The sequence below is a fragment of the Ipomoea nil genome, unplaced genomic scaffold, assembly GCF_001879475.1.
Source record: "Ipomoea nil cultivar Tokyo-kokei standard unplaced genomic scaffold, Asagao_1.1 scaffold3025, whole genome shotgun sequence".
NCBI lineage: Eukaryota > Viridiplantae > Streptophyta > Magnoliopsida > Solanales > Convolvulaceae > Ipomoea > Ipomoea nil.
Window position 1 is genome coordinate 566,355 of NW_017619453.1, and position 12,586 is coordinate 578,940.

The 12,586-nt window shown below is 34.8% G+C and overlaps 1 protein-coding gene across 1 annotated transcript; it reads right to left on the reverse strand.

Moving 5' to 3' along the window:
* Positions 1-6,124: 6,124 nt before the first annotated feature.
* Positions 6,125-11,981, reverse strand: LOC109163427 (cysteine-rich repeat secretory protein 38-like). Its single transcript, XM_019312171.1, has 2 exons — positions 11,605-11,981; positions 6,125-6,599 (listed from the first exon to the last, which is right to left on the reverse strand). Exons 1-2 carry the CDS (start codon positions 11,958-11,960, stop codon positions 6,212-6,214), a joined length of 744 nt encoding a protein of 247 aa, XP_019167716.1. The 5' UTR covers positions 11,961-11,981; the 3' UTR covers positions 6,125-6,211.
* Positions 11,982-12,586: the final 605 nt, after the last annotated feature.

A 12,586-nucleotide genomic window follows, 5' to 3' on the forward strand; every position in this document is an offset into this window, starting at 1 on the left:
AACTTTACTTAAAAAATTATATATTCTCGTGACGGACGTAGGCGTCGCATTTTCTGTCGCCAATGTGTCAACATATTGGCGACGGAATTGATTTTGGCATTCCATTTTGTAGCGAAAATAAACTTTCTTTTAAAAATTAAATATTTTAGCAATGGAAAAAATGATCGTCGCAAGTTCCGTCACCAACATCAAACATCAAATTTATCTTTACGCCAAACATCGCAACATAAACAATTCCCGTTGCTAATTCCATCGTCATATCACGATAGACATTTATGACGTCACATTTTTTTATCGCCAATGTGTCAACGTATTGGCGACAGAATTGATTCTGTCGTCCCATTCTGTAGCGAAAATAAACTTCACTTAAAATATTAAATATTTTCGCGACGAAAAAGTAACCGTCGCAAATTTCATCGCAAACCTCAAACGTAAAATCTATCTTTGCGCCAAACATCGTAACAAAAACCATTTCCATTGCTAATTTCATCGCCGTATTGCGACAGACATGTAGCGCATCGCATTTTCTGTCGCGAAGTGTCAACATATTGGCGACGGAATTGATTCCGTCGTCTCATTTTGTAGCGAAAATAAACTTTACTTAAAATATTAAATATTTTCGTGACGGAAAAAATAACCACCGCAAATTCCGTCGTCACCCTCTGTCGTCAATTCATATCACAAAGATTACGTGAGATTGTTTCCCACTTTGCGCCAAACATTGCAACAGAAGTCATTCTCGTCGCTGATTCTGTCGTAAAATCGCAACGGAAACATCGGTCGTTGCCTTTTCCGTCGCCACTGTGGTGACAAAACTTAATTCCGTCGCAAAATCCGTCACCAAAATGTGGGCACCAAATTTTCCCTCATTTTTTTTCATTTTGCGCCAAAATTCGCTACGGAATTGAACTCCGTCACCATTTCCGTCTCAAAATCGCAACGGAACATATTCCGTTGCAAAATCCGTCACGAATCGACAACGGATTATGCTCCGTCGCGATGTTTCCGTCGTGATTTGTAATTTTTCTTGTAGTGGCAGACGTAGGAGAAGCGCTCCGAACTGTGTAACAATTCTTTTGTGTTATCACTTTATTTTATGCTTTCTGCTTTCATTATTTATATTTGTTTAACAAATTTAATTAATGAACGTAATTGGTGCATAATATAAAAACAAGTAAAAATATACGTTACATCTTGCATTCAAGACTCAAAGTGCAATTTCAATATATATATATATATATATATATATATATATATATGCACTAATGATCATATTAGTCCACATCTTTCTATGAGTCCGTGTGACAGATCTAATCCATTAAAATGTGAAGATCCATTGCTTAAAATAAAATAATTTTAAACAGATTTTTTCCTGATTTGGTGCCTTGTCTCATTATTATATATATTGATCTGGCAGAAGTGTCAAATAGACTCATCTACTACAACGAAGTGCTCAATTCTCACCATGAACTAAATTAAGTATCAAATAGACCCATCTACTAGTTAAATTTGTTCAATTGGCTTTTTTTACAGGTTGTTAACATGTTGCCTATTTAATTATTAAAATATTATATATATATATATATATATATATATATATATATATATATATATATATATATATATATATATATATATATATAACAAAAAAAAAAAGAATTTCCCACAATTCAAGATAAACCATAATCTGGAATCCAAAGCGCAAGTCTTCTGTTCTCAAAACCCATTTGCTTTCACCCAGAGATACAAAAGGTTGGGAGTTTCTGATTCATAGAAAAAGGTTGTAATATGAAAAATTATCACTTTTTTTTTTTTTTTTGGTAGAAATGAAAAATTATCACTGTATATTCTGAAGCTTACAAAAAGAGGATAAAGCATGGAAGCTAAAACTGAATCCAACGTTTCAGTTTTCAAGAACAAACAAAAAAAAAGTCAAAAAGCTTGCAAAAATTATACACAATAGATTCGATCCACCCAGAAAATTTACACAAAACATAGTAACAGAAAAGATCCAAAAATATCAATTCATTCCACGTTTGGTCGGAGCAGCAATGAGATGATATATATTCGATCTTAATTTATCCATTTTCATTTGAGTAGTTTTTTAACCAACAGAACCATAGTTTCTGTGCTGTTTGGATTAACCAAGGTGAAGGAACACCAATCCCCAATCTTTATCTTGTTGGCTTCTCGGAAAGACTTCCATCCGTAGACCAGATGGACTCTATTCTCCGAGGATGCTATCTCTATTTTCACACCTCAGTTTTATCATCTTTTCATGCAATATTCCGGTGTACCGAGCAAACTCCATTGGAAAAACAAATAAACAATTTTTTTGTTATATATATATATATATATATATTTATTATATTTTTTTAATAATTGAATAGGCAACCTGTTATTAACTTGTAAAAAAAGTCAATCAAACAAATTTAGCTAGTGGATAAGCCTATTTGACACTTAATTTAGTTCGGGGTGGGAATTGAGCACTTCGCAGTAGTAGATGTGCCTATTTGACACTTGTGTATATTGATCGCATTATTATTTGCTACTTGCACATTTTCGATCAATAATTGGAGGTGAAATCTAATATGTTTAAACTCATCATTTAGAGTTAATATCTCCAATGGTCCTCCGAGAATTAGAGTTTTACCAGGTGCGGTCTTGCGAGTTTAAAACGACTACCAGACGTCCTTCGAGTTTAAAAAAATAACCACGCGTGGTCCTCCGTTAGGATTGGTGTCAAATGGGTGTTAAGTGTGAGGGAAAACCGGTCATTTCGCGTATGAGTTAATAGCTACAATGGTCCTCCGAGTATTAGAATATTACCAAGTATGGTCCTCCGACTTTAAAACGACCACTAGACGTCCTATTAGTTTAAAAAAGTTACCACCCGTGGTCCTTAATTAGAATTGCTGTCAAAGGGGCGTTAAGTCTGAGAGCAAATCTGTATTTTCACCTATATTTCTTCCTCCTTTGTTCACAGCAATGGTATGTCTGCAACATTTTCTCCAGAAATCGGCACCAGCAAGGAGAAAGTCTCCAGTTGCTGCTCTAAGAAACCAACATCTCTGGTCCAGGTCTAGAGTGATGGTGGCTTCGCCCCACTCGAACACGAAGTTATTAGTCTCAGAACACCACCTCTCCACTAGTCGCAAAACAAGTTTATCATTTCTGTGGATTTTATACACAGAACACATGATGGCTTCATCGATCCCAGCTGATCTCCAGACAAAGAGGTGTTTGGCACGCATTTCTTCCACAAGTTTTGTGGACCCCGCCACCCACAAAATGCCACCTCAAGAAGCCACTCTACTTCAGACGAGAATGACGGCAAAGGAAGCTTTGGCCTCTGGCCGTCAATGGCGAAAGCCGTGGGTTTCAGAAACCGGGCATCTCTGAAGATTGGTGAACCACCTGTGGGTGATACCATTAACTCCTCTATCTCCTCAAAGATGGAGTTTTTGGATGACCCTTCCTCCATTGTTTGTTGTTCCGGGGTAGCTCTCTCTGCTTATTCTTGAGCACAAAGTTTTTCTATACATGTACCCCACTTTTCCTTTTACTCCATGAGTGCGGTATGCTTGATTAAGAAAAAGTGGTGAAAGTGGATACAGAAAAGGATCTAGTGACGGTGATCGGGAAAATGGACATGAAGGCGATGTTGAAAGATTTAAAGAAACATCGGAAGAAGAATGAGGAGATTGTGCCTCCTAAGAAGGAGAAAGGCAGCAAGAAGAAAGAGAATGCCGATAGCGAGAAAGACGGAGGAGGATGAGGATTTTTAAAGTTTTTCTACTTTTCTCCGAGGAGGCGGCAACCTTTATTCCATATTCCATGACCAAAGTAAACTTATTCCACGACCAAAGTATAAACGTATTGATTGATAAGTGCTTATTTGTCTATATTTTTCTCCATTTTTACAAAGTCATTTTTCTTATAGATCATTTCAAATTTCATGAGATGAAGACTAAATTGTGTTATTTTGCAAGGAGTTTGGTTTGGAAAGCTTTGAAAGCAAAGATGAGTATTTTAATGCATTTTGGTGAACATTATTGGAGTCAAATAATGGAGTATTTTGGATGCATTAGGAGCCAATGGGAGCCAAGGAGAAGCTAAGAGATGGATACAATACTTCCAAAGGAGCCAAAGAATGGTATTTTCAATGGTCTTAGTCATTTGGACAAACCAAAATAAAAGAGGAGCAAAAGATTAAGACATTGCAATTTTCGTTCATTCCGACCACTATTTGGAATTTTGACCATATCTCGGCCTTCAAATGTCCAAATGAAGTGGTTTTTTTGCCATTGGAAAAAAAACTCGAAGGGCTACACCTTTTATGCATAACATAAAGCCAAAATCTGAATTTTTGGTGGTCAAAAGACACGGCCAAGTGCACGGCTGTGCCTGAGGCCGTGTATTATTTTTGGTGCACTTTCCAGAAACCTGCCCAGAATTGCAGCTTTAGGGCACGGCCAGTGGCACTATTTATGCGTGGTTTTATTCATTTTCTACTCAATTTTCGACTTTGTTCAAGCACTAGACATTTTCTACTAATTCCTTTCATATTTGAAGTTTGTAATCAAGGATTCAACACTTGAATTCCAAGATTTACCATCCATTTCATTAGAGATGTTTTCTTTCCCTTGTATCTTTTCCTATGCAATGTTTATGTTTATTATTTATGTTTTGTGTTATTTATGCTATTTAATCATGAGTAGTTAGTTTATGGACTTGAGTTATTGTTGTATTATCTATCTTGATGCTTAATTTGTGATTATCGAAAGAAGGGGAAGAACTATAACCTAGGGTTCTTGAGTTTATGAATGATTTGTGTTTGTATATTATTAATGCTTGGTGTACAACATTCATTAGCATGTTTTGGAGGATTTTTGACCTCAATGAGGGTTGAGTCAAGATTCCAAGCCACTCCTTGCATAAACCCAATTTCTTCCTATGAAAATAGGGAAAATTGGAGGTTTAAGGTGTTTTGTGTGCTTGATGGACTTGGAATTGATACACCATGAAAGTGGGGCAATCCTTGTTCTAACCCTTGTTTATTTGTTCACTGAAGTGACTTTAAACAATGATACTTATGTGCATTCTCGATTGACTCCTTGGTTACTTGTTCTCCATAATCTCATAGGTGTTAAAGCATCTAGATGATAATGCTTCGTAACTTGAGTCATATTTTTTTTTTATTTCGTGTTTATATCTTGTTATTATGTGTTTGTGTTATTTTGTTTAGTTACCTAAACCTTGAAACTATGTATTACTTAGCTTCTTGTTGATTTCCTAGTGCTAGTGCCTAGTTTCTTGTCGTTGCATATTACGTGTCATAACCCCCCATCGTATGAGGACGACATTTCACACTCGTACACTCACCATCACTCATTTTTGCTACAATCATTGACAAGCAAAAGAATTTTTCTTACGAAACATGTGTAGAAGTTCCGTTAGGCTTCGTCAATGGCTATTGATTCCCAATTCTTGAAACGAGTTTTCATGAATTCTTAGGTTCATAATCTTCTAGAGGAACAAATATGTTGGTGCAAATGCTTGACCTGGACTAGAGTCGTCGATTTCTCGGAGCAGCAACCGGAGACTTTCTCCTTGCCAGCGCTAGTTTCTGGGGGGTGGGGGAAATGTTGCAGACATACCATTGCTGTGAACGAAGGAGGAAGAAATATAGGTGAAAATACAGCTTTGCCATTAGACTTAACGCCCCTTTGACAACAAACCTAACTGAGGACCACGCGCGGGTGGTAACTTTTTTAAACTAGTAGGACATGTAGTGATCGTTTTAAAGTCGGAGGACTACACCCGGTAATACCCTAATACTAGGAAGACCATTGTAGGCATTAACTCATACGAGAAATGACCGATTTGCCCTCACACTTAACGACAATTTCACACCAATCCTAACGGAGGACCACGAGTGGTTATTTTTTTTAAACTCAAGGATGTCTTGTGATCGTTTTAAACTCAGAGAACGTAAGACCCTAATACTCGGAGGACCATTGGAGGTATTAACTCCATCATTTATTAAAAGTAAAGATACAATAATGGTCAAAGGACCAAACGTGAAGATTAACATACACAATATAGGGACAGCTCTCACACCACATCGGTGCCCCTTTTATTTATATTTTATATAGATAACATGCTGGCTAGCTGTGAGCTTTTGCGCCTTTCTTCATTGCATTTCATTTCAATCGAACTTGAAAAAAGGATATATTTCATATCTGACACTGCAACTCCCTTCCACAACTCTCCCTCCCTGTTTGGAACCACAGCACTTTGGGAGCTCTGCAATGGCGTCGTTGAGGCAGCTCCTACAATACTTGCTGGAGAGATCCCTGGTGCACTGAACCAAGCCGTACACCTCCACCGATTCCCCGGCATTCGCCACTCCGGCCGCGTAAAAACTCTTCTGCCCGGCGGCTTTCGCCGCTAGTTGCCTCAACAGTTCGTTCCTCTTCGGGATGAATATCCCCGGGTTACTCACGGGTTTAGGGTTCCACAGGTAGAACTTATTGTGCTCGTCTATAATCCCAAAGAAATCCTTACCGTTGTACTTGAGAAGACAATTGTCGTACCTAGATGCAAGATTAATATAGCTTAGGCAAAATTAAATAGATATAAATTACCACTCACATATGTATATCAGTATATATAGGCTAGTCTCATGTGAGATCGTATTATGGGTCTCAATCTATGCATGAGACGTCATAGCAAAATTGTAAATATAATTAATAGGCACAAATGTCAAATAGACCCATCTACTACTGTGAGGTGCTCAATTTCCACCACGAACTAAATTAAGTGTCAAATAGACCCATCTACCAGCTAAATTTGTTCGATTAGCATTTTTTACAGGTTGTTAGCAGGTTTCCTATCTAATTATTAAAAATAAATTAATAAATAGAATAAAAATTTAAAAATTTAAAAAAAAAAAATTAAAAAATCAGCCACCTGCTGTCCTCGCCGGATAGCCACCTGCTGATTTTTTATTTTATTTTTATTTTATTTTTTTTAATTTTTTAATTTTTTAATTTTTTAATTTTTTTTTTATTTTGTATTATTTTGTATTATTATTTATTTATTATTATTATTATTATTATTATTATTATTTATTATTTCTTATTATTATTTATTATTTATTATTAATTTTTATTACTTTTTATTATTTTTCATTATTATTTTTAGATTTTTTATTTTTTATTTTAAATTTTTTTATTTTATTTATTTATTTATTTTTAATAATTAAATAAGCAACCTGTAAAAAATGTCAATCGAACAAATTTCGCTGGTAGATGGACCTATTTGACACTTAATTTAGTTCGTGGTGGAAATTGAGCACTTCACAGTAGTAGATGTGTCTATTTGACACTTGTGCCTAATTAATACTATACTCTAAGTCTTATATATAATACGTACTGGACTTTATATCATATCATAATTGACAATTTGTAGAGAATATATAAAATTGTACATTGATAAGCAAAACTAAATATAAATAATGTAAACTAGAGAAGAAGTCAACCAATGCTGGTAAACTCAACACAATTTGCAAGAAATAAAATAATAATAGAATTGTAACTAGATATATTTGTATATACTCAGTAATAACATAAAGTTAGTACTTTAGGGAAACTATAATAAACAATTTGTAAAAAATAAATTATCATTATATAACAAAATTTATGATATAATCAATATTTTAAACATCATATATAATACTTTATATTATAAATATTTGAAGAAAATAATATTATTACACCTCTATAGTACAAGACTCAAATTCTTGTGACTTGATCTATTTCATAAATTGAGACCCATGATAAACAGTCATACCTGAATTTGTCATATATAAATAAATAAATAAATAAATAAATAAATAAATAAATAAATAAATAAATATATATATATATATATATATATATATATATATATATATATATATATGTTTAGGATCCGGTGCGCACAAGACTTCCGACGCAAAAATGCGGTGAGATAGGATTTGCACTATGATTAATGACTCTCTTAAAATCAATTGTATACGAAATGTGCACTTGAAAGCTCAAAAGCATGCACTTGAAGGTATAAAAATGTGCACTTGAAGGCGAAACATTTGCACTCGAGGCAAATAGATGTGCAATTGATGCAATTTATGGTACCAAAAAAGGAGTTATTCAACTTAAGTGTTATTAAATCAATTACCCATACAAATCATTTGTAAATATCACAAATTTCATTATAAATTTAGTTATTTGTCATTGAAAAGAATACACAAGATATAACAAATACTACCAAGAATCGTGCACTTGAAGGTAAAGAAACATGCACTTGAAGGCATAAAAATGTGCACTTGAAGCCAAAAAAAAAAAAAAAAAAACTGCACCGAAGGAAAAAAAGGGTTCACTTGAATGCTAAGGTTTTTTTTTTTTTTTTTGTTTTTTTTTTGTTTTTTGTTTTTTTTTTTACACAATAATAAGACACACACTTGTAGGCATTAAATTGAGCACTTGAAGACATAAAGAGGATCACTAGAAGGCAAGGGAGTAAAAAAAGGACACTAAAGGAAAAATTCGAAAGAAATTAATTGTGCACTCTTAAATAGAAAAACATGCACTTGAAGGCTACAAAACGTGCACTTGAAGGCTACAAAACGTGCATTAGAAGGAAAAAATTGGTTCAATGTAATTCTAAGTATTATTTTATTTTTAACACAATAGTAAGACACATATGCACCTGTAGGCATGAAATTGAGCACTTGAAAGCATAGGGAGGATCACTAGAAGGCAATGAAAAAAAATACTCGAAGAAAAAATTAGAAGAAAATTAATTGTGCACTATTAGATAAGAAAGCATACACTTGAAGGCTACAAAACATGCACTTAAAAGCAAAATGTTTGCACTCAAACTCTCAAAGGCACAAAGATGTGCACTCAAAGGAAAAACTAAGTACTGAAACAAAACAGATGCACTCGAAGAATATGCACTCGAACAAAAAAAATGTGCACTAGAATACAAAATAAAATCTGACCTACTTACTCAAAATTATAAATATTCCACCCTTGTGTTTTTTAATTAATATTGAATCTTGGCTGTTGAATTTGGAATGCATCTACGGTTGAATTTTGTGTGCATTTTTTACCTGTAGAAGTTTTTTTATTTGATCCAAAATCAATCAGCGCGCGTCACGTGTCAGGATTCATTGATTGGGTGCACCTACTTTCACCTACAAGTGCTCCTACTTTCGCCTGCAAGTGCATGTAATTTTTGTCTGCATTCATTGATCGGGTGCACCTACTTTCACCTACAAGTGCACTTACTTTCGCCTGCAAGTGCATGTAATTTTGCCTTGTTAACATTCATTGATCTGAGTTCGTTCTTTTTGACATCGTTTTTGTTCTTGCGGGGAGTTCATCGGGTAGTAGTCCCCGTGAAAACAACCGCAAATATTCATGCACCTAGGTGCAACTACTTATAACTATAGATGCAACTACTTATAACTGTAGGTGCATTTAGTATTGATGCTCAATGTAAATTTTACTTGCACCTATAATACATTTTACATGCACTTGTAATACATTTTACTTGCACTTCGATGTTCAATTATTTACGAAAATATCACCGCATTAAAAAAAATCAGTGTTTCTCATCCATTAGGTCTGGATACGTGGACGGATATCAGACATTCGCATATTCGCACCTAGGCGCTCCATTCGCACTAGAGTGCAATTATATATATATATATATATATATATATATATATATATATATATATATATATATATATATAGTGAAATGTTCCAGTGCGGTTGAATGCTTCCCGTGCGGTTGATTAATGTGCGTGAGTTTTGTACTCTATGTGCGTGAGTCTTATGCTTAATGTGCCTGCGATTTGTGCTTAATGTGCATGAGTGTGTAATATTAATGTCCGTGAGTTTTGTACTCAATGTGCGTGAGTCTTGTGCTTAATGTGCTTGAGATTTGTACTTAATGTGCGTGCGTGAGTGTGGAACCTTCCAATGCGGCATTCAATTCCAAAATCTTTGTTGTAATGCTTGCACAATTCTTCGGTTGCAAGTTTCTCTAATCCATACGCATCTTGAGGCTTGAATATAAGCAGATAAAAATAAAATTACAACCTGAATGAAGCCAAGGTTCAGATACAAAACTTTCTGAAGAACCGTATATGCAAGCATAATTCACTGAAGCAAATACAGATACAGATGAGCTTTTAATTACATCGAAAAGAATACCTGAAGGCACGAAATATCGACCTTGCCTGGAGTTCCTCTGTGCATTTAACAAGCGTTATGGACAATAGTTTAGGATTATTGTGATGATATGATGCAGGAAATTAAGGAGTTAGGAGTGAAGATGAAGAACACTCACGCACATTAAGCACACAACTCACGCACTTTAGGCACAAGACTCATGCACCTTAAGTACAAAATTCACGCACATTAAGCACTACACTTACGCACATTAAGCACAAACCTCACGCACACTAAGTACAAAACTCACGCACACTAAGTACAAAACTCATGCACACTAAGTACAAAACTCACGCACATTAATCACCCGCACAACCGCACGAGAAGCTATATCCGCACCTGAACCCTTCCCTATATATATATATATATATATATATATATATATATATATATATATATATATATATATATATATATATATATATATATATATATATATATATATATATATATATATATATATATATATAGATTTAGGATCATATGAGAACACTTGCTTGGGTGAGAACGTGAGAACAAATCATGTGCATCCATCTAATATTTTTTAATAGTCTATATTAGATTAAGTGTGCGCGAACGCAAATTAAATGTGTGCAAATGCGATTAAGTGTGTTTGCACACATTTAATTCGTGTTCGCACACACTTAATTTAATCTATACCATTAAAAAATATTAAATGGATGCACACGATTTGTCCTCATGTTCTCACCTAAGCAAGTGTTCTCATTGGAACCCTACAGAGAAATAAGAACCATTTACAGTTGTCCACGTGTCCAGATCAACGAATCAGATATAATTTAAAAAAAACGACATGGTGGCATTTTCATAAATAACTCAAATTTTGGTGCAAGTAAATATGTTATAAGTGCACGTAGCTGGTGCACATTTGCAAGTAAAAAGTGTAAGTAAAATCACTTATAAGTGCAAGTAATTTTACCTTGTTAATATTTGTGCACCTAAGTGCAAGTACTTATAACTATAGGTGCACCTAGGTATAACGTTAGGTGCACTTAGTATTGATGCTCGGTGTAAATTTTACATGCACCTGTAATACATTTTACTTTGCACTTGTAATACATTTTATTGGCGCTGAGGTGCACTATATGAAACTGCTACTTGCATTTGTAATACATTTTACTTGCACTTTGATGTTCAATTATTTACTAAAATATCATCACGTTTTTTAAAAAAATTAGTGTTTCTCATCCGTTACATCTGGACACGTGGACGGATGACATGCTTTCTCATTTCTCTCCTAGACGGACACTTTGCACCGGAAGACAACCCTATATATATATAGAGAGAGACGACATACCATATGATGGCCTCAATGTATTTGCGGCAAACTTGAATTATCTTGGTCCTGGCGTCGGTTAGACAAGACTTGCAGTCTGTGCTGGAGACGTCGCCACGGCAAAGAGCAAGGGCGTAGACTTTGCTGGAGTATTGACCGACGGAGCCGGAGCTAAAACCGCCGTTGATTGGTGTTTGGGAGGTGAGGTCACCCAAAAGTTTGTTTACGTTATTTTGGTAGTCGGACTTGGTAATGGAGATTTCAAAGTTTAAACAGTAATAGCGGAGAGGGTCAGCCGCCATGGCTGTCTGTTTGGTAAGTACGACGGCAGCAATGAAAAGCAGAGGGAGAAGACAGAAAAGCTTTGAGTTGGCCATCGTAGATATATAGTTTACTAGTTGATGAGAGTATGCATATATGGGAGTATATATCTTCCAAAATATTGCAGCATTTTATAGTGTGTTTCCATTGACGGATCGACATTGTTTTCCACACTACGTCGATAGTTGAGTACGCAAATTATGCCATGGAATCGTGTTCACCGAGAATGGTGAATACAAGGCAAAACGACGTCGTTTTTAGGTCAAAAAAAAAAATTTCGCGGATGTGGAGTTAACGGCGCGCGTTTGATCAAATTATGAATTTTCTGTTATGAGATTATGAAAATTCATAATCTCATAACAGAAAATTCATAATCTTATAACTGAAAATTCATAATCTCATAGTTCCAAAGTGAATGTGTAGGCATGGTTCCAAAGTGAATGTGCAGGCATGGATTCATAATTTATGAATATCCGTGATTTCGGACGGGAATATGTAGGCATGGTTCCAAAGTGAATGTGCAGGCATGAATTCATAATTTATGAATGTCCGAAATTATGAATGTAATGAAAATTCATAATCTCATAACAGAAAATTCATAATCGCATAACAGAAAATTCATAATCTCATAACTGAAAATTCATAATCTCATAATAGAAAATTCATAATCTCATGGTTCCAA

Coding starts and splice junctions, on each gene's coding strand:
- LOC109163427 (XM_019312171.1), bottom strand. CDS start 11,960: ATGGCCAACTCAAAGCTTTTCTGTCTTCTCCCTCTGCTTTTCATTGCT. Junction 6,600..11,604: donor TACATTGAGGCCATCATATG/GTATGTCGTCTC, acceptor TCTTGCATCTAG/GTACGACAATTGTCTTCTCA.